Source organism: Euprymna scolopes, chromosome 13, assembly GCF_053919585.1.
Source record: "Euprymna scolopes isolate OS-2025 chromosome 13, ASM5391958v1, whole genome shotgun sequence".
NCBI classification, from domain to species: Eukaryota; Metazoa; Mollusca; class Cephalopoda; order Sepiida; family Sepiolidae; genus Euprymna; species Euprymna scolopes.
This window is the reverse complement of record NC_136494.1, coordinates 123,521,226-123,547,094: the sequence shown is the minus strand read 5'-3', so window position 1 is coordinate 123,547,094 and position 25,869 is coordinate 123,521,226. Positions and strand designations below refer to the sequence as shown.

Here is a 25,869-nt window from a genome sequence, read left to right as displayed (position 1 = left end):
TATATATATATATATATATATATATATATATATATATGGGGGAGTTAATGTTTGAGGCTGGGTTTCCGGAGTTTCATAACAATCTGCCCAGGTGGTAGTCTCAAACCGTATAGAAGATTATAATTATATAACTCACCAAGCAAGAAAGAAAGAGAGGGTGTGTGTGGTTGAGGTATATATATATATATATATATATATATATATATATATATATATATATATATATATAGAGAGAGAGAGAGAGAGAGAGAGAGAGAGAGAGAGAGAAAGAGAGAGAGAGAGAGAGAGAGAGAGACTGACAGGCAGAGACATAGACAGAGAGAGAGAGAGCAAGAGATAATGAATGAGTTCAGGCTTTCAATATAAATAACAAGTTCAACAAGTTGGTCCCCCATGGCTTTGCAATTTTTGTCAGAAAAACAAAAAACATGTCCCATAATTTATGAGAACAAAAAACAACATTTTTAAAACCTATTTTTTTGTTTCCTTCTTATTTTCTACTTGTAAATTAATAAACACAATACATTTACTTTTTTTTAGAAAAAACAAATTTTACTTATATACTTATGCGAGGATTAACAGAAAGTAAAACAATATGAAATTGACCTTTAAAACATGATACGCACATAAAAGTCACTGTGTGCACAAGAGAAATAACGAATGAGTTTAAAAAAGTAATGTGTTTAGATTTGGACGCTTGTACAAAAAGTGAACAGAAAATCAACCTGAGCTCCAATCTATGGTTCCCCCTCGCCAAACTTTCAAGAGAATCACTCGTCGAGATGAAAACACTATCAATAATTTCCTCAATTCTTTATCTTTGTCTAAACTTAAACATAGATTCCATGAACAAAGTTTCTTTCTTAGAACTGCACGCCTGTGGAACTGTCTTCCATTTGCCTGCTTTCCTGCTGACTAAAATCAGGTTGTCTTTCAGTCCAACGTAAACAAGTTCTTGATGAGCCGTTTCACTTAAGTTAACAAATTTACCGAATTTCCATTACTAAAGATTACTTTATTATCCAATTTACTACTGTACACTTTTTACCCTTATCCTCGAGTGGCTTCTGAGCCTTGATAAGTAGTGATGCCTATGTAAAAAGGAAAAAAAAACACACTTTTCATTTCAGCAAAATACAAATCAAACACTAAAAAATGAACACTCAGTTGTTTTGCCTTATGTAGAAAAAACACCAACGAAGACAAACTTAAGGGTATAATAAAAATAATATTAATACTTCATACTAAGTTACAATGTTCATTTCACCCTAGACATAAAAGTACTGTTGCCATATCTGGGCAGGAGCTGCTAGGAGCACCTTATCCTGCCTTGACAAAGTTCAAAAACACCTTCAAAACTTAGTAGGTGATGCCATTTTTATTCCTTGCAACCTCTTTCTTACAGAAGAGGTGTTGCGATCTTGTCTCTCCTCTATCGTTATTTTTACGGGAAGTGCTCGTCTGAGCTTCAATCTATCATCTCTCCTTGCCAAACTTTCACAGAAAACGCTCATCTAGCTAAAACAACCATCAACAGTCCCCCCACCCCACTCTCTATCTGTGCTTAAATTGAGGGCTATCATTGAGATTATGATTATTGAGCAGAAAGCAGATGTATACCAGGTCAAACAGACCCTTATAACCGTGTATGCTACTGATGCATTTAATGCATATGACCAGTTTGTCACTCAACAACTTCGCTCTGATGAGATGGCGAACAAGTTTTTGCTGAACTGTGACGCCTAGCCTGGTTGGTTGGGGGACCATTGCTCGAACGTTGGTTAATGTGCCCATTCGTTTCTGGACTGCCGCAAAATGCCAGACATATATTATGTGTTTCATTCAGGATGGAAACGATGAGTGCGGAACAACTGTTAATCTGAATGAGAGCTGTCATGATTGACAACAAAGGCCCTGAAGAATTGGCTGCCGTTACCTCCGCCAGACAAACATCTTCAGAATCAACAGTGCGATTTGAATTGGACTTTTGAGAAATGGTGGTGTCATGTTTTGAAGAACAGTAAAGTACAACTCGAATCGGATTTTTTTTTTTTTGAAAAAGTCGTCACTTTTAAAAGAACTTAAAATGTGATTCGGTCAACTTGTATGTAAAAAGTTGTCGTTTTTAAATGAAGAATTTAAAATGAGATTCGGTTGTATTTGCTGAAAAGAGAAAAGCTGTCGCTTATAAACGAAGAAGTTCAAATTTAATTCAGATGAATTTTATAGAAAAAAAATGTCGCCTTTGAATGAAGAATTTAAAATGCGAGTTGGTTATTTTTTTTCTGAAAAAAATCATCGTTTTAAATGAAGAATTGGAAACGCGATTCAGTTGTATTATATAAAAATAAGACTCGTCACTTTAAGTGAGTGCTAGCTGTGTCTAGCTGTGTAGCATGGGCTACATGTGCCTGGCCGTGTCGCATAGCATTGGCTAGCTGCATTAGAGATTTATAAAGAATCGGAATCAGAATCGGAATCGGTAATTGTATCAGAATTGGGAATTTAGCACGGAATCAGTGATTGTATTGGAATCGGGGAAAATATTGGAATCATCCCATCACCATATATATAAATCCCCGAAACAATGTTTCATGGTAAACAACTGATGATCCCTTAAAAAATAAAGTATTACTGGTACTATAGTGGATTCGAGAAAGCAAGTTGATGCAGTGATTGCAGGTGATTGAATGGCTTACTGACTAAATGGTTTTCTAACAAATGATAAAAAATAATATTTTTTGTGTAGTTTTAAAGGTTAAAACTATATATAGTAAAAATCACTTTTGTTTTACTGTGATTTAAGAGATAAAAGGATAATATATCACTCCATGCCACTCTTACGTTCGAAAATCTGCAAAAAAAGCTGCAGAACATAATAGGAGAAAGGGCAACACAAATGATCCCTAGAGGCAAGTGGACATAACAAAGAGTGATAACTTAAGCTGCAGCTACAACACAGAGATGACAGTGGATAAGTGGTTGACGACTCGAGCTAACAACCTGGGTATATCAGGTTCAAATCCAGCTCATTCCACAGAAATACTTTCACTAAAGAATGTTGGCAATCTTCACAGGGTCCCTCCCTTAGGTACCCGATCCCTTTCTAGAAAGAATTCCAACTAGAAATATACCGGGAAAACCAATGCCAACCAAAACCATCTCATTCATATGAGATGAATGAATGTTATTCAACAACAACAATCAGTTACAACAAATCTAAATTATAGTAATCTATGCTTTATTATATTTGTTTGTATTGTCATAATTACATATGAAGTGCTTTGGTATTTCTTAAAGTTTCTTAATAATATGCAAATCTTTTGATACGGTCATTAAACTAGTGTTGTAAGTATGTACTACGATTTGTAGGGTTATTCTAATCAAATGAGATTATTTAATATTTTACAATGCAAATGAGCAATAAATATCAACTCACCATAAAACGAATCAAATCCTCGATTCGTAGGTAGGTATTTTTCTTTGGAATGACCCAAGTGCCATTTTCCAACCAAATGTGTCGCATATCCACTTTCCTTGAGTTTCTCGGGCAAAAGTGGGCTGTCTGTTGGGAGGCCAGTAGGCTGCATGGGTTTGATGTTGACATGTTGAAAACCTAAATGATGCTGAAATAGAGCAGAAGTATTGGAATATGAAACAATTATTGATTGTCAGTCGTTTTCATCTTGTAGAAAGGAAATCTATTTGAATTTTGCCATCATAAAAACAAACGAGAATATTTTTAACTTTTTGAGATGAGGATTGATAATGTGTATTATTTGTATTATTGTAACCTCCGGCCTTCTTTAGAAGTCTTTTGTCGAACTCGGGAATTTTTTGTCAACCTCAGGAATCTGCACGGAACTTTGAACAGAAGCAGATTCTCATTTCATCAGCCATGACCAGGTAGAAGACTTAAGCAATTCACAATTGTGTCCTGAGTATTGTCCGCACTGAAGAGTGAACCTTTAACCCTCTAGAAAAGTGTCACTTAAAACTAAATTGTATTTAGTATTTTACTGATTCCGCTTCTCACTTTATATATATATATATATATATATATATATATATATATTTATATATATATATATATTTAAAAAAAACCTTATTGAAATTCATTGAATCATTGAAATTCATTGAATCACAATTTAATTTATTTGCTCTATCTTGCACATCGAGCAATTTTTATTTAGATGGGATAATACTTATAGAATATTACTGCCAGTAATATTTTGTAAATCTTATAATCACAGGTTTCCATACCAACTGATTGTTAAACTAAAATTATTCTGAAGTGTATATATATATATATATGATTAGTTTTTTTGGGAAAAAGAATTCCAGCAGAGTGCTCAATTAAAAGGAAAATCCAAATTGTAAGAGCGTATTTATATTTTGAGACAAATATTGGCTGAAGAGAGCTTGATAAGGATATCTTAAACGGGCCTTATTATCGGGCTTGAAACCGACGGTAACAATGATCTGTCTAAACTAACAACTTTCTGTACACGATATATATATATATATATATATATATATATATATATATATATATATATATAATGATGATTTTACCTATTACTTATAATTAATGGTTCCCAAATTATATTCAAGTTTATACTAGTTCTATTTAATAGGTGATTTACATCATTAACAATTGGAATAACAACAAAAGTAAGACCGTAATCGACATGTATTAAAAACAATCCAAAATAATAACTGAATTAAATACCTAAACCTTCAACCTTCAGAAGAGTTCTGCATCGAACTAAATTTTACCAAGTACATCACTATCAAAGAAAAACACACGTTTGGTAATATCATTTCTAGCTGATACCATAAAAATGGTAATGAAAGATCAAGGAGGATGGAAAGATACAAGAGGGAGATCACTGTAAATCTCAAATTGAAGGGTGCAGAGAGTAGTAGAACCGATGGGAGGCTTATTCTGACTTAAATTTCAGAGAAGATCAACGGCTGATACCAGCAAGGAATCAATGGTAAATAGCTGTTGTGAGAATGCGTTTTAAATTGCAACGGTTATTAAATGAGCAATGAGAACTCATTGTCTTTTGTGAAAAATTTAGTGTGTAAATAATAATAATAATAATAATAATAATAGTAATAATAGTAATAGTAATAATAATAATAATAAGAAGAAGAAGAAGAAGAAGAAAAGAAGAAGAAAGAATTGATTTTCTTGGTGAATTTTGTTCTGATCTCTAAACCTTTTTAAACAAACTTCATTTGATGAATACCATCGAATTCAAATTAATGCAGCTTGATCTATATGATTATAGGAATACAGCTGCTAGCTGTAAGGGGTCCACATGTGATCTACATTTAGCTTTATACAATGGGTGTAAATAATCTATCCCTCCTCCTTTTTCTTAAGTTGTCTAACCTTTAACGAAAATTTACGTACCTCTAATTTTTGTGAAATATTCAAAATACGTATTAGATATCAATTAAAAAAAATTCCTTAAATTTTAGTTTCTTTGGAGTATTTTAAAGGGTTTTAGCGGGAATAGTATGGGCACAACCTCGTCCCCCTTAAAAATTAAAATATTTCAGATTTGCATTAAATTTGATCCATTATTATTAAGACAGTAATTAGCAAGATTCCCAAAGTTTCAATTTCTTCTTAAGACTCCTTAAGTTTAAGCTTTAAATAGAAAATTTCTATCCTAATAAGGATTCTAGATACAAGGTTTAATATCTTTATATCTTGATTTTAATCTTATCAGTAGACATAAGAGTGGGGCAAAACTGTTCGATTTGGAGAATTAATTCATTTTGATTATTATAAAGATAAGCAATATTTTTAAAAAACAATATGATTATCTAAAATTGTAGCAGAAACAAAAGGCGGGATGAACTGCCATCTGTTTTTGATGAGACTGCCTATGTCTGTCATTCAAAGAGACAGTGTTTGGTATGCTGCAGGTGTGAGGAAGGGAAGCTGACAGGAACACAGGAATACCTAGCAAAAAAGAAAGAATGACAAACCATCGAATTGAGGAATCAATTATGCAAATAATTCGTTCAAAGATAGAGCATATAAACGCATGATTTTTTATTTCGCTTTCGCTCAATTAATGCATTGACCTCTTGAAGCAAAGACGCCCTGCATTTTATTTTGCTTCATCTACTAATTGGGCATTACTTAGAACTCTCTGCTCGAGTCGGTGTTCGATTGGCATTAATCTCTTGTGATAGTTGTTCTTATATGGAAACTTCCATCATGCCTGGTTTTAATTCAAAAGAGGAAACTCACCAATTCTACAAGCTATTTCGGTCCCTGAAGAATGTTGAATAGGCATAACAAAATATGACAACTTGTATTATTTAAATTATTCAGACGACCATTCTCCTCTTGAGTTTTATTCTCACAGCTTTTCGGCCTCCAACCTTCTTCAGGAGTATCTTGGTGAAAAGAGGATATTTCTGCCGAACACGGAAATCTGCATAGAATTTTGAATGGAACATTTTATTTAATCCACAGAGGTGGGATGCTCTCGTGTCATCAGCCATGACCGGGTCAAAGTCTTAAGTAATTCAGAATTGTATTCTTAGTATTACCCGCATGAACATTGAACCGCCAACCTCTAGAAGAGTAGCATAATGGAAAAATACTACTATCCACCAGGATTAGTATTCTGTTGGCGTTCGTCCCTTGCAATAGTTGCTCCTCAGTAGAAATTCATAGCACGGCTGTCTGAAGTTATGCAGTTTCAATTTGATACAGTTCATCAGAAATGCCTTCAACAGATGAAGCTATTTTGAAGATCTAAAAGATTGTGTTCTTACAAGTGGGGTTGGATGTAGATCGATACAGTTCAATACTTAGTAAAACTAAAATACGACGTTGTGTCTATAAATGAGAATATTGTTTTAATTTTTGGGAGGAGTGTTTAGGTCAGCAGATGGGTAAGTATAGTTTACTGAAACATGAGTTTAAAATTGTTTGAACTAATGCAAACATTGTTGGTATGCGCATTTCAGAGCTATTCGTTTCAAGAATAACAAGATTAAATGAGAGGCAAGAATTTTTATAGACCGTTGACATTTTCAAAGTAATATAAACTAACTGATCTTATTTCAGTGTAAAAGCAGTTGTTGAATGCCATTAAAATAACTGAAAAAAAAACCCAGTGTTAACGTTTTTACCATTTCGATCGTTGTTTACATTCGAAGCTGAGCATCTTTTTGTCATTTCAGGTTTACTTAAACCTTTTATGATTTTATTTATTTCCTCTTTCTTTAATCTTATTTCTTTTTGTCCCCTTTTTCTTTATTTTCATAGTATCATTTAATTTTCCTTAGTTTTGGTTTAGTTTATTTTTAACTTTTTTTTTCATGGACATTATTATCTTTGTTGCTTTCTAATATTATTTTCTTTCGTTTCCTCTTTTTGAGTTGGCGTATTTCTAACTTTTCTAAGAATGTATATCATTTCTTTCATGTGATAAAATGCATTGTCACCACTCTTTGTAAGTAATATGAGTGCGCAATGATAAGTTAATACAGTGAGTAAGATCTGGTTATGGGCAAGAAAGAAAATCCTGATTATATGATAGGAAGTCTTGCAAAGTAAAGTGAAATCTCGTTACCTATATGCAAATGAGATGGTGCCAGTTTGGATGAAAAGCCTAATTTTAGATAAGTGACGAGATTTTGGAGTTATGAGTTTAAACCGAAGAGAGTTTATATGCAGTATTGAAGCGTATCGATTTTAACCGTAAAAAATAAAAACGCATTTCTATTTTATTATGTATATTATTTCTTCCTTTTTCAGGTTTGGTTTTCCTTTTTCCTTTTTCTGAGTTCATTTTTTCCACATCCGCATATTCCGATTGTATCTATTTCTACTCCTTCATCCGTGTTCGTCAATTTTTCTTTTCCGATCTAATCTGTTCATTCTATCTTTTCTTAAGTTATTTCTTTTTGTAGTTTTTAAAATTCGTCTATTCTTTTTCCCGATTGCATGTATCCTTCTTCCCCTTTCCCTAAGTCATCTATCCTTCCTTCCTTTTTCCTAAATAATCTATGCTCTATCCTTTTTAATAAGTCATCTATCTTTCCTCTCCTTTTCTTAAGTCAGCTATCCTTCCTCCTTTTTCATAAATCATCTACCCTTCCTCCTTTTATAAACCATCTATCTTTCCTCTCCTTTTCTTAAGTCATCTATCCTTCCTCCTTTTTCATAAATCATCTACCCTTCCTCCTTTTATAAGCCATCTATCTTTCCTCTCCTTTTCTTAAGTCATCTATCCTTCCTCCTTTTTCATAAATCATCTACCCTTCCTCCTTTTATAAGCCATCTATTTTTCCTCTCCTTTTCTTAAGTCATCTATCCTTCCTCCTTTTTCATAAATCATCTACCCTTCCTCCTTTTATAAGCCATCTATCTTTCCTCTCCTTTTCTTAAGTCATTTATCATTCCTTCTTTTTCATAAATCATCTACCCTTCCTCCTTTTTATAAGTAATCTATCCTTCCTCCTTTTTCATAAATAATCCATCCTTCCTCCTTTTTCTAATTTGTCTAATCTTAATTTTTTCCCCGACTTCTTCTATTCTTTTGCTTTGTCCCACTTCATGTATTCTTTTCACACTCGTCCAAGTCTCTGTTTTATTTCATATTTGAGCCCGTCTTTCTTTATTTTCTTTCTGTATTCTTTCTTTATTTATTTTAGTCGCCATTATTTTGTCCATTTTTCAAAGTTCTATCACTTAAAATCTTTTCGCTTTCTTTAATAGCTGTCATTTTTCACTTTTCTGTCTTGTGTCCTATTTTTATATTCGTACGTTTATTTTTGTCCAGTCATTCCTTCGTTGTGCTTTTTTTTCTTTCCTTTTTAAATTCCTTTTATCTCTTCAGCTATTTTTATTCTTTTGCTATTTTCTTTACATGTGACCCCAATTAAGGTCGAGTGCATGAAACCGCCATTTAATTGCCATTACTCCTAGGTTAATTCTTAGCTGAAGTGAAAGTACATGCTGGAAGTCCAACCTATGGGTTAGCAAGCATATGTCCTTAGTAGCACATGAAACTGTGCCCAGCAGTCCACATATTAACTGATATGATTCATACTTATTCATAGATATTAATACTATTAAAAAAAAATTAATATTAATATTAAAAATGTATTTAATGTTATTTATAGATATTAATACATCAATTTATATGACTTTTACTTATTTATAGATATTATAGATATTAAGAACTTAGAAAAAGGATGATATGCCGTAAAAGCAACCGACGCATATCATAAACAATGTGAAAGAACTTGGGCAAGAAAAATACTAAAATAGATGCTATAATAAAAGCAGATGAGTGGATCCCAAGCTTTTTTTTACATGGCGGAACTATTGAGTTTTTGTAAATTCCGACGACACACCTATCACAAAAAATGAATATTTTAATGATTTAACTATACTTACCAACGTTTATTCATACGTACATTTACAAAAAATCTTACAATTTAAACAAAAAATTTATAAATTTTTTTATTCTTTGTTTTTTTTTAAATATTTAATCATATAAAGTAAGTAATAATGTATATGTTAACATTTATTAATACAAACAACTGATACAAATTATATGAGAGCTGTTTTACACTTATAAGAATTTATAACATTTACCTATAACCTATTCATAGCACACCAGTAATCATCTTACGACACATCAATGTGCCGTGGCACAGTTGTTCAAAACCTCTGGTTTATATGGAAACTTTTTAAGATCAGACATACAAATATTATCAAAGTTTACAAACAAGTGAATATTCGAAAATGACTGCATGAAGCAAATTACACAAAAACGTTAAGTTTCACTAAATACTTGCATTTCTTTCATCACTATACTGCAACAAGAAAATGTCTCAAATATAGTTTTTTTTTTTTAATTTTTATTTGTTTAAAACTATTTCTGTAAAATACAGCCAAATTTTACCTTATTTAGTTGATAAGAATAGCTTTCATAAAAAATGATATATGAAAAACTGGCTTCATCAATAAGGCCAATGCCTTAAAATTCATTTAAATGTTACTTTTACAAGAGGCATTTCAAAAGTAATGCTTTCGAATTTTTATTCTGCTTAAATGCATCAAAGGAGGTGGCAAATTACATTGTTATGATGATTTAACTTATGCATTCATGACTTGAAAGTTTCATCTCTCTGTTGCAGATATTGACGGTGTAAGACTCTAAGCAAGAAACCCCTCATAAACATGCATCAGAAGCAGAGATGTGTCATTGAATATTTGGCAAAAGTGTATTAAGAATGCTGATGACTATGTAGAAAAATGTATTCTACAGCACAAAAAGTCACTCATTTTAATCGTATCACTCGCGTTTTCGTAACTCTTCAAGTTTTTAAGCTTAAAACATAGGGGGGGGCGCTTTACTTTTGCAATAACCTTTGTATAGCGAAGAGTGCTCTGGGTGCCCATACATAGCCATCGTTCATCACTAGCAAAAGTGCATCAAGAATAGCGGTGACTATGTAGAAAAATAAATTCTAGAGCACCAAAGGTCACACTTTTTGACTGAAGCACTCCTATCTTTGTAGAACTTCAAGTTTTTAAGTTAAAAAATAGGAAACTTTATTTTTGGAATGACCTTCGTGATTGTTTTCATAGCTCAATACTTTTTCATTGTTTGCTCATATTAAGAGAAGATCAAAGTTTTAACATCAGATCTTACATCACATGCCAACATCATCAACAGGAATGCACCTTTATCTTTCGAGGAGGTTTTTACCCAATACATAATCTCCACGGACACCCACAAAAGATTTGCTTTCAACTCATAGAAGAAAGGCCACATTCCCTGTTTGTGTTCCTGCTCCTCCATATTTTGTGGCCGCATGAATCCAAAGTATTTTTTTTACTTTACATCGTTTCTTTAGTTTGTTTATTGCACTTTGTTATTTTTTCCAAATCAACCTGATTTAATGTAAACTTCATCAACAAGTAAGCTATTCAATGTTTGTGTCTGGTTTCATTTTATGTGAATTTTCCAAACGTTCTCCAAGTTTCCACCAATGAGAGGAATAACTTCATACAGCATTGTAATAATTACATGCTGTTTAGTACCAGTTGCATAAGTGATTGCAACTTGCAAAGGTTAAAAGAGTCCTCTTCATTTAATATATTTACTTGAAATTTTGTGGCCACATGCTTCCAAAGTATTTTTTTTTTACATTTATTCACCTCAAACAGAGAATATTGCCACTGACACATAAAGGACTATTGTGAATTAGGGGCACGATTTATAAGAGACATCTTAAGTCGAGAGTTGAGCTGAAAGATGTTTGTTCACATTACATTTAAATATCTACATGTTTGTACAGTCGGAGGGAATATGGGACAAGAAGGGAATTTCTAATAAACAAAAGACACTATCAGAGTAGAAAGTTTTCCTGCACCTGGGAACTGTTACAGTTAGGGGATAGGATTTTGCTGATTAATCGATTAATCAAGAGTATTTATATTGAGCAGATACAAATGTAGTAAATTTGTTTGAGAACATTCTTTCAAGTACTTGTAAAACAAGCAGAGGGATGGTGATGCGACAGAACCTTGACCTTGGTAGACAGTATTGGGGTTATTAAATTAGAGACTCCTTTTTGTACCCTGTCTACGAAGAATTTACTAGTGGTCAGAGATATGAGAACAATAATCTATACATGGGCGAATGGTGATTTTATACATATATAGGATACTGGCAGAAATGAAGATACACATTGGGTAATGCTGACTAGCGCTAGTAACAGTATCATAATAAAGACCATCAAGAATAAATTTCTTCTAAATTAATGCATTGAAAGCAGAACGTTTTAATCTTATTTTTGACAGTCGTAGTACATGTGGCATCTTTCAAGTCTGCTATCATGTTTCTCTTGTCTTTCTTTTAGTTGAGTAGCATTATTTGGATTCAGCCAAGCTAGTTTTCTTTAAAAGAGTGGTGGTGGATGTTTATAGAAGCCGATTTCTTAATGCTGCGACACCTTGTGCTCTATTTGGGTGTCAGTATGTTGATCAAGTCAAATGGTAAACGATGAAGTGGTGCCTCCTGTTTTACTATTTTCTGCAGCTGTTCTGATAATCTTCACTGGTCACGTGTTGTGTCAATCAGCTCAGCCAACTAAGAGTGATCTTCAAAGCCAGATTAGACGTTCTTTCACAATCTCCTTGTTATACTTGTTTTTTTTTTTGTTTTTTTTCAATTTTATTTTCTTTTTGTTTTTGTTGGGACTGGGGTATCCGAGAAGATGCCAGCTATTCACCCACTATTTCAGAGGCTGAGAGATCTTTTTAAGATTCTAGCCATCCCTTTAAGCGCAATTTTTATTTCTCTTGCACTTTGTTCACCGCGTATATTCTACTAGGCATTTTTAAAAAATTCTTTTTCATGAACCTGGTTACTCTTATAATTACTGGAATGATGCTTTTCCTAAGATTCCAGTTTCTTCTTCTGTCGTCCATAAGATTTTGGTATTTTGTTATCTTTTTCCTCTCAGCTCTGTATAAGCCAGCATTATTATGCACACTGACTTTAACTAAGATTGCTTCTTTTTCCTTATCCCATATCACTATGTTAAGTTTAAAATATGATCTGTTGCGTAAAGTCAATTGAACATTTTTTCACTGATATTACTTTTCTAACAACGCATATATTAATGATAACCTCTGTTTTTAAAAGCAATTTTAGCCACTTTTTAGTTTTTAAATTCGTAAAATTCAAACATTTTCAAATAATCAGATACTATTGATCCTGCATTCTTTGGCATTTAGAACAGAATACCGGGATCTAGTTACGAATAAGGATATTTTATTTTGCTTAGGAGTCACCACTTATCAAGACCTAGAGGCCACTCTAGGATTGTGTTTCACAGATGGGCAGTTCTAGGAAATAAACTGCTCATAGATTTTTCATTTTGTTTTATGCATAGATAGAGAGTAACAAAAGTTGCTAACGGTTTTTGCAGCTAGACGAGTATTTGTTGCGAACATTTTACAAAGGGGGGGGGCATCGATTGAAGTGCAGTCAAGCACCTACCATAAAATAGATGATAGAAAAGAAACAGATTTGCAACGTCTTTTCTGTGAGAAAGAGAGGAAATAGGAAAGATCCCCACCCACTAAATATTGAAGTGTATAAGCATTAGTGGTTTTAGATGCATTAAAGGTAACTAACCATTTTTATACGGCATCATCACGTTGACACACCGGTTCCTGTCAGATCACAGAAGTTAAGCAACAATGAGCCTGGCCAGTACCAGATTGGTGACCATTTGGGAAGGCTAGGCACTGTATGTACTGTGCCAAGTCAAAAGAAATTTCCAGGTTGGTATCTGAAGGTGCATTAATTCATTGGGGAAGATGCATCCCTAGTCTTAGTTAAGACATGCATCTAGGAAAAGATAATTCTGATGACGTCGGCAGCAGGACGTTGGGTGCCCGAGGAGGAGGATGAATCTCTAGCAGATCCATGGTTCTATAGTATTAAGTGTTATGATCTACGGACAATGAATAGGCGCAAACAGGCGAGTTAGTTGCCACTACACTGGGGAAGGTAATGGCAACCCACCCCATGAATTCTGCCAAGTTCAAAATCATGTGATATCTTCAGAGGAATCAGACCAACAATGGACCAAAGTCTATGGAGAACACTAACCATTATTTAATCTACAACATGAACATGTCATGATACGGAAAGATGAATAGACCCATTTTTACCCCATTGTACGACATGTTCCAGGTTGGAGGAGAGAATCAGAAAGATTCTGATCTTTGAAGGCCTTTGAAGTGTTGTCATAGATGGTAGTATAGTCTGCATAGACGTCTATGAATGGTTGTAGAATATTATATAGGAGATCATTGATGAAGATAAGAAAGAGAGTTGAGCCTAGGATAGATCCCTGAGATACACCAGCTTTATTATTATAAGTTAATACTCTGCCATCAATGACTACTTTAATAAACCTATCAGAGAGAAAGGATTTGATGATTAAAGGGGCATTCCCAGTTTTTCCGTAGCTGTAAACCATGTGAAGGAGACCTATATGCCGAACCATCTTAAATGCCTTAGATATTCTATTACTCTACAAACGAAACCTCATCAATAGATTCACTGATCGTGTGTGATGTTACCGTCAGCACATCAGCTGTTGATCTTTTAGAATGAAAATCATATTCATTCAGATTACGAATTTGTTATTCTACCAAGCATGGTAGCTTTTAAGGATGTATCATAATCCATATACTATTAAAACTGTTATCTTGCTTGTCACCGTGCACACAGTTTTCCCGTACATAAATGATTTAGATGCTGAGTGGAATGGAAAAGTAACATAGATAAGAACGTTGACTGAGGAATTGAATGGTGCATGTAATTAAAAAGATAGATCAAGTAGAAGAGACAAAGAAATGGTGGGGGTGGGAAGAGAAAGAGTTGATAAAAAACGAATGATTTTTATCAAGGAAAAAAAGGTTTATGTTGTTAATTTCTTCATATATTACAAACGAGGAATAATTTTCATTAAAAATCCAGTTAATATTATGCATCCAACATTGAGAAAAAACACACTTGAAAACGGTAAACATTATGTGCAAAAGCCAAACAAAACAAAATGGCCATCGAAACCAGAATTTTAACTTAACATATTTTCTCATGCCATAATATTTATTAATAATAATGTACATTAATAATATTTATTAATAAATAATAATATACAAATAAAACAACATAAAACCATTTTTAATGCCTGAACAGGTTTTTCTCAAGCTCGTCTATTATTTTATGCATTGCTAATATTTGGAAAGATAATTCAATGAAATAATTCCCGTCATTAAAATAATGGTTTTGCAATAAAGTCGATAGGATGTCTTAGGCAATATTAAAGTTTAATTCCCATAAATACGTTGAGTTGTAATTTTAACTCTTTAATTCATACATATATAAATTACAGGGAAATTGTTTTAAGAATTTAGAGAACAGAAAAAGTTAAAGAAAGAAAAGATAAGAGAGGCAAGAGAGAGTGACAGGGAGAATGAAAAGAGAAAAAGAAGAAGAGGAAGGAGGGAAGATAGAGAATAGAGAAGGAGAATTAGAATTCGTTAGTTGTTTTGTTGTTGGGTCATTTTATGTAGTAACTACAGAGTAATTTCACACTGTTCAAGTGCCAAATGAAGCCTCAATTATGAAATAGAGTTGCAGAAAACAGAGAAAGTCTTGGAAAAATGGATTTCATAATGTGTGTTCGATGAAAACACCTTGCCCAAGGGTGCCCGAGAGAGTTTAATTCTATTGGACTCATAGATGAAATGATAACTGCCATTCTGGGTCGCTGAGCCTGAAAATACTGTTAACCAATCTGTGACTCCATATTTCTCAAAGCTCCAAATTGGGGCCACACAACAAAAAGCACTTGAATCTCATATACAACACCAGAGAAAGGAGGAAGACAGAACGATTGGGAATCTATTGAAAAAAGAAAGAAGACTGAAAGAATGCTAGGATGAATCAATAGAGAGATACAAAGAGAGAAAGAGAGAAAGAGAGAAAGAGATTGAGATTGAGAGAGAGAGAGAGAGAGAGAGAGAGAGAGAGAGAGAGAGAGAAATGGGGAGAGAAGAAAGGAGAAAACACAGTCAGAAATAAAGGTCCAGGAATGATGGAAGAACAGCTCAAACCCAAATAACAACTGGCCTCCTCCTTCTTAATCTACCCCAACCCACGAACCTATCCACACGCAGAAAATATCACTCCGCCCAGGAAGACATAACAATAGCATATTTGTCGAGTTTGGCAGTGGGCTTAAAAGCACAAAGCTTGTTTATTGAGAACTGACACAACGTGAAGAATGCATTTTCTCAAGAATGTATTAAGTATGTGGGGACCCAGAAGAAAGGGCAAATAACCTGATAGCAAACAGAAGAAAACTAACATAAATTGTGCGAGACAGAGAAAGAGAGTGAGAGAGAGAGAGAGTGAGAGAGAGAGAGAGAGACAAACAGACAAGAAAACAAAAATACAAATAATAAAATAACTGCAACTTGCAACTATATTGATTTATCTACTTTATATCTTATATCTGTCGATATAATATTTTTTGTAAAGATAGAAAAAAATGTTATAGTGAACGGAGTTACAGTCATTTACCAAATCATTTTTTTCAACAGATTCTCCTCTGCAGTGGTCGTCATCATCAAGAGTTTCCTTTTGTAGTCATTATTCACAGAATATTAGCCTTTCTTATTTTATGTAACAGAATAGAACAGAGCAAATAGAGGTAAAGAAATATGCTCAGAAGAAACCAAAGATTATGCAAAGAAAGAAACGGATTACAAGGAAATTAGACCAGTAATCAAATGCTATTACAAAAAACTACCCCCCTTCCTTCCATACAGAAGCTCCTATACATATATAGAACATAATCCCTGTTATATTATGTTTTTTTTTAAAACATTTTGTATATTTACTCCATTTTGATTATAATCATATACTTATGAAAAGATTGCCCGTGCCAGAAAGGGTAGAATTATCTCCCCAAACAGTACAGTTTTGCATCACTTTTATGCCACCCGATGAAGATTAAAATCTAAATATAATGTTAATAAACCCTGTGTCTAGAATCCTCATTCCACTTTTGATTCTATGAAAAATGTCTAAAATTGAAGGAGTAAGCTGAAGGTTTCTTAAGAAGAAAATGAAATTCAGAAAATATTGCTTAGTAGCTAATTAGTATGGGTCTGTAATATTTGAATGTTCAAATTGGAGGGTTGAAAATTTCTTTTATGCATTAGGTGTTCAGGTAGATGACTGTATATCTATTTAATCAGCATTGATTTCTTTGATTATTTTTGTTTATAATTGGACAGCTAGTCTGTAGCAACTGGATGAAGTTATTTCTACTATTTTGTTTTGTTTTTGTTTCCTACAGCTTTCTTTTACATAGCTGAGTCTTTGAGGATGTGTACTTTTGTAACAAAGCATGTATGAGCGCATGTGAAAATATCAGCAGCAGCCAAAGCATAGATGACTAACGAAAGTATTAGCAGCAGCAGCCGTTTGAGCACTATGCAAATTATCAAGTGTGTATGGGTTGCGTCACAAGTTAAAAAAGAAGGACAGGATGTGGTTGGGGAGATGCAAAGTGCACGCTGCAAAAGATTGGCGTGTAAACTCGAAAGCGAGAAATGGTTGGCTATGGCCAGCGTGAGATCGAAAAAAAGAAAAATGAGAGCCGGGTGAGATAGATGTGTGACCCCATAGTGGCAGCGAGAGACATTTAAGCTGGTATCAAGACAGCAGAGTTTTGTTAACCTCATGGCAGACGAAATGAACAGTTAGAAAAAAACTAGAAGCAGGCATTTTTTGGAAAGTAACGGTAATAAATGCCTTTTGCTGAAACAGAAAAAAAGAATTCGAGTCGGATTTCCTATTTATTTTTGTTTATTTGTTCCTGCGACGTTACACGTTAAAGAACTAATCTAGTAGTTAGTAATATTGTATGATTTTCTTAAAAAAAAGATTTATGCCTCAACAGAAAAAATATTTAAAAAAATGTATACCCGGAAAATTATTTTACTGAAAACTATTAGTATTAAACTATAAAACAAAAGATAATAGAATTTAAAAAAAAAACTATTTTATTTACACTCAATCAGATATGCCTTATGCACTTATAAAAATGTAATTGGCATTTTGTTGCACTTTTAAAGATTTTAAAGATTTATAAATGTTCTCATTATAACAGAAGAAATAAAATTAATTGCATATAAAATATTAGAATAAAAATACAAAATTATTCAATTATATCAATACATTTTGGCAAATTATGTAAATATATTTTGTAAAAAATGATTATTTAGGAAATTGATCTGAAATTTATTTGGTTTTAAAAGAAAAAAATAGGGATTGAAAAATTTTAAATCAATAAATTATTAATACATTTTGTCATTCTAAAAAAGGATAATTGAATTCATTTTAATTGGCAAAAGAAAAAGCAATTATAAAATCCAAAATCAGCCAATTATCAATAAATTTTGTCATTATAAAAAAATTATTCATGTACATTCGACATAATTTATGTGTATTATTTAATTTTAATGAAATAAAACATTTTTCTTATTATAATTATTGAAATAAAACAATATCACCATCTTTTCTGGTTTTTACTTCAGACATATTAGATATGGTAAGTGGCTGCTCCTGACAAGACAACAAAACCAACACAAGCGTGGCGTTTTGGTATACAAATACCTAAAAAAGAAATACCACACTCCTTGTCCTATGATTTTGAATTAAAAGCCATGTTTAATTTCAGAAGAGTTTACGATGAGTAGCTAATCTATATAAGTCCTGAAAATGAGTTTTTGGTGGGTAGCTAGTCTGTATAAGTCTTGAACTTTAAAATTTTGCAGACGGAGAGCAATGATCTTTCTTGAAAAATTATGTGCAGAAATTCTAAAAGATCCAATATTTTTATGGAGCAGTTCCGGTTTCTGATTGGTTGCTAGCAGAACGTGGCTCCATTTTATTGGTCAGTTTCTATCGCCGGTGTCTTTAATCATATCATCACTTTATCAAAAATATTGCAACACTTTTCAGCTCAGAAGAAATGATAAAAAAAATCATCTGAACAAGACATTGCGTCGTGATTATTTCAACTTAAAAAGTAAGAGACAAAAGAAAGATAAATGACAAGAAAATATCTAGACAACTTTACAACATCTATAATGTCTGTACCTCGTAATTGTCCCTGTTGTTTTATCTATTTGTTATAAACATTTGCAAAGAGTAAGCCACAACATGAAATCATATAAAGACGATAAATATATTTTTGTGAAATATTTTCCACATGGAAATAACAGCAGCACCAGCCAACTACTTATATATTAAATGATGCTATATATAAATATCTCGATATAGAAGCATCCAGCTCAGCCATTTTTCTCCACTTATAAAATAAACACATGGTCAGAATTTCATTTTCCGTGATAGAACCGGTGTTTAAATTTTAACATAAAATATGTATAAAATACATTTATCGTTTGGTTGTTTTGTTTTATGGCATATCAACCCTTTTCGGATTATTTAATGCCGAATCCATTTATTTTGGAAATAGTATTCATGTTGCATCCAGTTATTGTGTTGAAGGTTTTTATTCTTCAAGCTCTTTGTATCTTCAATCGCTGGTTTGTAGTGTTTGGTTTGGTTGTTTTATAGTGGATTTTATCGTGTTTGTACTCTGCCCTGCAGAACATGAATGAGTTTTGCACTGGGAGAGGGAAAATGGTTACGGTATTAATATTTGGTGCATTTTAAGTTAGGAAACCAGTCAGGAAATGGGGGAGATAGAAAGAGAAAGGGGAAATGGGAAGAAGGAAAAGAGGGAAAAGGTGGCTTGTTGTTTTTGGTTTTGCAGAACATAATTAAGTTTTGCAAAAGGAAGTAGAAAAACAAAAATCATCAATGTTAGGTGCATTTCTTCTCAGGAAGCTAATATCTTCAGACAGCCTGATCTGGTAGCACCAGTTAATATGTTTATAAGCCAAATTACAACGCAATATTATGAAAATAAACACATATTTTTTTGTTTGAAATTAGTATTTCAGCAGATAGAGAATGGCGTCTATCACCGAAATATTAATTTAAAAAAATAAATATTTGTTTATTTTCATAATATTGTGTTGTAATTTCGCTTATAAATGTATTTTATACATATTTTATTTTAACACATAGCATTTATTTCTGTATAACACTGCTTAGGTAATACTGTTATTAAATCAATGGTTATTTAATCTATGATGCTGGAAATATAAAGGAAAAAAAATTGAACCTGTCGCTGACACAATGTGAAGGTTGGAGGTTGAAAGCAAGAAGGACATTAAACTATAAACGTTGTATAGATTCAAGAAGTAACAACCAATTGATTTCTTAGAAAAGTGTTGAGCAAAGTTTTTATACAGCTGGGCGAGGACCATATTCATGACTTTTTAGAGCAATGCCGGCTAAAATAAAAAAAAATAAAACCTGGACGTGTTTTATACTGTTTTGCTTATTAGCTTTGATTTTTCATGAAACTTGTTCTCCAAAACCTCATTCTTTTAATCGTTTTGAGAATGGAAAGAAAAACCACCACAATATTTTCACACATTTTTTTTACATTTTTCCTGAATATTTTTACGTTTTCCATAAGAGCTTCAAGGCCAGATTTAAGTTTTTGGCAAGCCGGATTCGGCCAGTGGGCTGTTATTTGGAAACCTCTGATGTAGATTATTATATCTCAATGTAAAATATTTCCACTTTAGTATACCTAGTATAAATAGTATATGTATACTATGTATAATTACGTTGATACACTAGTTCTTGTTAGATGACTGAAATGACGTTGAATCTGGTTAGTAGTAGAATGGATGACCATTTAGTAATACTATGTGCTATATGTGCTCCCAGATTATCTCAAACCTATTTCTAGTCCTCCTGGATTTCTCCTTGTCACTGCAATTAGACAATGCTGACCCAGAAAAAGGTGTAATTAAGGATTGTGAAACCCTTGTATTATCTGAATTCTTTTTGAACAAAACCCTTTATTTAATCAACAGAGGAAGCAATCTATGGTCCTCCTTTGCAAAACTTTCACAAAAACACTTGACTAGCTACAACCAATATATACGATTCCTCCCACTCTCTATCTGTACCTAAATCTAAACGCAGATTCCATGAACAAAGCGTTTTTTCTTAGAACTGCACGCCTGTGGAACACTGCTCCACTGGTCTGTTTCCCGGTTGAATACAACATGGTAGCTTTCAAATCACAAAACAAGTAAACAAGTTCTTGTTGAGCTGTCCCCATAAATAATCAGATTCTACTCAATTTACACAATTAACGATTCCTACACTACCACCTTGCATTCATTAATCTTATCCTTGAGTGGCCTTCAAATCTTGATAAGTGGTGACTCCTAGGTAAAAAAAAGCATATCCTCATTCTGCCAGCCATAACTGGATAGAAATCTTAAATAATTCACTATTGTATTTTGAGTGTCACCTCCGTCGAGGACTGAAGCTTCAATCACCAGGAATAAAATTTTTACAACTGAATTTCAACAAGGACTCTATCCACTGAGCCATGAGTGTGTGATCCAAATATACAACTGTGAATTACTTAGGACTTCTTCCCAATCATGGCTGATGAAACAAGACCATGCTAAATAAAAGGTTCTGTTTAAAATTCCATGCAAATTCTCAAGTTCCCAATTAGGACAAGATACACTTGAAAGAAAATCGTGGGTTACTTTGACAGAAACGTTGTGCAAATAACATTCAAGATGAGAACAGTAGTCCAAATAATCCAAATAATACGAATAATCAATCGTCATCTCAAACATTTAGAACTGTAAAACCTTTATTGAACCTCCACCCCAAAGTGTTAGAAAGTGTAAAACAAGGAACAAAATCATAGAAAGTGAAGTTAGTAAAAGACAGTGGGGGGGCACACAAAGATCATCAAGGCACACAAAGATAATCTGAAATAGTATTGTTAATCACGATGTGGTGGTGATTGGAATAAAACACTGGATATAGATGTAAATATATTTAGAGTCGGTGTACGAACAGTTTTAGGATGCGGAGTTAGTTTTGTAACAGTTTATCGTTTACGGACTGTCTTGAGTTTGCAGCTGTTCATAATAGCATTAAATACCGTTACATCTGACTCAGTGTCGAGATTCCAACTTTTATGTCCGTCAATGATTACAATCGAATCTTGTTCACGCTTCAACTGGATTACAATTCATTGTGACAAAAAAGTGATAGAGAGCGATAGAAAAAGAGGTAGGGAAGGAGAGAGAGAGAGAGAGAGAGAGAGAGATGCATGCACATGAATGAGAAACAAAAATTGATTTGTACGTGGATTGTGCTGAGATTTTGTAAATATCTGTTAATCTCCAGGTTGGATGTGCACTGACATAGCGAGATAAAACCAGGAACAACTTGATTTTATATATCTCTTCACGAGGACAAGAAGATACAAGTAGAGGCTTTTACATGTGGGGAGCTCAAGGGTTACCCCAGAAAGGGCTCTCTTTTATTATGCTCCCATGTACACATGTATAAGATGATACTACAAATAGATATCTAGATACAGAAAAATCTATTCATGCACAGATCAAGTGTGCATGATAAACAACATCCCCAGAATTTTATATAGACGATGAAAAAAATTATCTACACCAGGAGTGGCCAACCTTTTCATTCCATGTGCCAGAATTTTTTACAATCAATTCTGGTTAACGACACAAACATCCACTTTGTTTCTGTTTTTCAAAATGTTTCATAATATGGGCATAATCTGAAGTTATACCATATATTTATTTGAAAAGTATATGCTTATGACTTTGTTATTGTGGTTAAAACATGTTAAATTTGACACACTGGTGCTAAAAACTCGCTACTCCAAATCTCGAGGCTCTGCTGTCAAAACTCATCTCTAAATCTCGACGCTCTGCTATCAAAATCTCAACTCCAAAACTCGGCACTCTATTGTTAAGACTCAACTCTAGAACACAAAAGAATGCTGATAACACTTGCTACTTTGACATCCAAATGCAAAATCAAAATCAGGCTTTTTATATCCTACTCGAAGCATCTCATTTCCATGTTATGTGACAATTTTGCAAGCTTATAAAGGTAAAAGGCGGCCATTTTTTCTTTTTTCTTCATTCTTTTTTTTTTTGTCTACACAGAATTCTACAGACTGCACCCAAACAGGTTTGTATTAATTTTTAAGTTCTTGATTACAAAAGAGCACCATATTTTGCCTTTGGTAGCATTTTAGACCACAGTTATATAACAAACATAAAAACAAGCATTGTCCAATTTATTAAAAAAAATAACATGTAGCATTTTTATAGGAAAGAATTTCTACACAACATTCTTTTATTCTCATTGATCGTTTTATTTATTATATTAATGGTAACATATGCGCACAGACATAGTTTAAATATGACATTTGACTCCAGTTTTGTTTTTGACAAACCAGTAATATCACGAGTTAAATCAGTAGCTGAAACAATTTTTCAAGTTGGAATCTGACAGAAATGTAATCTCGTTTTATACTTGGCATGCTAACAAGCTTAACAGCAGTAAGCAATGTCGCCATCACAGCAAATATTTGGCAAATGCAATAAACCATGATATTGTCACGTAAATGCTGTTATAATGCTAATTACTGGATGACAATCTTGCGAAGAAAAACCATACATATTTATATATACTACAAGCCACATTGATCTATTAAATTAGATTTTAAAAGAAAGGGAACAATGATACAAAAGACGTCCAATATAAATCACTGAGTAGAAGTGGTTTAGTTTCTTGCAATCATCAAAATGATACACTTATAAGCATCCAATGCGCCACTTATATAATGCTTACTACACAGGTTGATCATCCCTGATCTACATTATCCTACGTGAGTAATAATCCTTTGTAATATCAATGCATGTTTTGTTTATATTAAAGATGCAAAGCAAATGTAGAAATAAATGTATTCTTACCAAGTGACGTCCAGATAGGAGTTGACTCCGAGATGGCGTGCATGTTGGTTGCACGTAATAGTTATCCAGTTTAATACCATTGTTGGCGAGTTTATCAAGGTTCGGTGAGATGATGTCTGGATTGTGATAGCCAATGTCGCTCCATCCAAGGTCATCCAAAAGCACAAAAACTATGTGAGGCTGGGTATTCTTTCCGCGATAATTGTTCCAGGAATAGCCAAAGCAGATGATGAAGGAAATTGATGAGAGGATAACAAATGTGGATACAACTTTATGAAGCTGAAAAGAGAAGAATATAAAGAATAATAAGATAACAGCTTTGATTTGGTTATTGTGTGTGTGTGTGTGTGTGTGTGTGTGTGTGTGTGTGTGTGTGTGTGTGTGAAATTCACGTTTATGATTTTGAAAGGAGAGCAGATGGTTTCTCTTTCTTGCCTTTTTATTTTTGTTTCATTAATCTTATATTTTCCACACTATCAATCAAGCTCCAACCCCTGTTCCATCGTAGCAATGTCGCATCCCCGCGCCTGGTTTACAAGTACTTTACTCGAATGTACGCTGATAAACTCATAGCACTAGTGCCCCCTCGATTTACATACCCTGACTAAGCTGTCAATCTACAAAATCCCACTCCTTCACTGTTGTGGCTCCTAGATGTTGGAAACGTTCTACTCTAATAGTTTATTTCCATGGACGATTGGACTTTGTAATTCTCTCCCTGTTTCCTGCTTCTCTGATTGTACTAACATGCAGATGTTTAAATGTAATGTGAACACACATATCGCTGCTTCATTCCTCATGCAGTGCCCTGTAGACATGATCCTAGATAATAGCCCTTTATGTCCAAGTATTAGTATGCCTTAATTTTTGTTTATTTTTTTTTTACAAAGGAGTCACCTCCTATCAAAGCTCGGAGGCCACTTAAGTATAAAGGGTTAATGAGTGTATAGTAGTCAATGGAGCAATATCATAGTAATCATAAAAGTGGAAATTTGGTAAATTGGATTACTTAAGGGAACGGCTCATCAAGAACTTGTTTAGGTTGGACTTGAAGACGACCATATTGTATTCGGGTGGAAAGCAGAGTTCCACAGACGTGCAGTTCTAAGAAATAAGCTTTGTTTATGGAATCCAAGTTCAGGTTTAGGCACAGATAAATAGTGGAGGGATATTATTGATAGTGGTTTCAACTAGATGAGTGTTTGTCATTAAAGTTTGGTGAGAAGGGGACGATAGATTAGAACTCAAAGAGTAAATAAGAGTAAAAAATTAATTAATTTATTAAATTAGTCAATAGTTTTCTTTGTTTTTTTTGTTTGTGTGTCAAATCCACAATAATCATGATTCAAATTTGTTGGTCATGAAAAGATATTAGTGTTTCTCATCAGATTAAATTCAAATATGGCACGGAGGATCAGATCATTGGGTTAAATAAAATTTGTTAATAGCATCGTCATTATCATAACGTTTCACTCTGTCTTGAGATCCATCATTGGGCAGTGTCCGAAGCATTCCTCATATCCACATCAGAGCATGCCTCACTTAGGAAACAGTCTGTGAGGATGTGTGCATTAGTCTGCATGTAAATGCTGCAGGAATACCGAGCATCATGCACATAACCCCACTTGTGCATGTAAGCAGATTGCTACATGTTTTGGTAACCTTCGCTCGGGCCCAATTGATTATTACCCACTCTTCCAGGGAAGTTCAGAGCCTGCTGGGAGATCTTCTTTTAGTGCTGAAAGAACATTATGGTTGTTGCATTTGATTGATTCATTTCACCAATGCAAGTGGAAGGATGCCGGTGTAGTTTATCCGAGACCTGTGACAGTGGTAAAGTTCTTGCAAGTTGGTAGTTGCTACAGCATCTCTTGGTATCCAAATAGGGGATGACGATTGTCATTGCTCTGCTTGTCACACTCTGTCTTTACTATCGCTTCTCGACGTATCTGTGGTGGAGTGATTCCGGACATCCTATAGACAGATGACAGGTTGGTCGATTTCAGGTTGCCGGTTAAGGACATGAAACAGCATCATCTGGTGGTATAGTCATATCTTTTCACAGTGAAACAACTAGTTAAACTAAATATTGTGAATGCATATTTGGAGGAATTAAAAACTTGAAGCATACAACCCCAAACAAAAATAATATAACAATGATGTAAAAAACATTAGTTATAAAATTAATTAAATTAAATCTTATAAAATAACTAGAAACAAAAATCACGGAAAAAGTGAGTTTGCAAAACCAGTTAAATTTTAAAAGGTAAAAAGACAAAATCTAACATTTTTTT

The 25,869-nt window shown here is 33.5% G+C and overlaps 1 protein-coding gene across 1 annotated transcript in view; it reads right to left on the bottom strand.

The window, feature by feature from the left end:
- The window catches only part of LOC145292178 (arylsulfatase B-like), a 203,233-nt gene that overhangs the window by 54,108 nt on the left and 123,256 nt on the right, over positions 1–25,869 (bottom strand). The window contains exons 2-3 of the mRNA XM_080138450.1: positions 23,576–23,854; positions 3,440–3,626 (exon numbers count right to left, since the gene is read on the bottom strand). Of these exons, the coding sequence (XP_079994576.1) occupies positions 3,440–3,626; positions 23,576–23,854 (466 nt within the window). The remainder of the gene's footprint in view (positions 1–3,439; positions 3,627–23,575; positions 23,855–25,869) is intronic.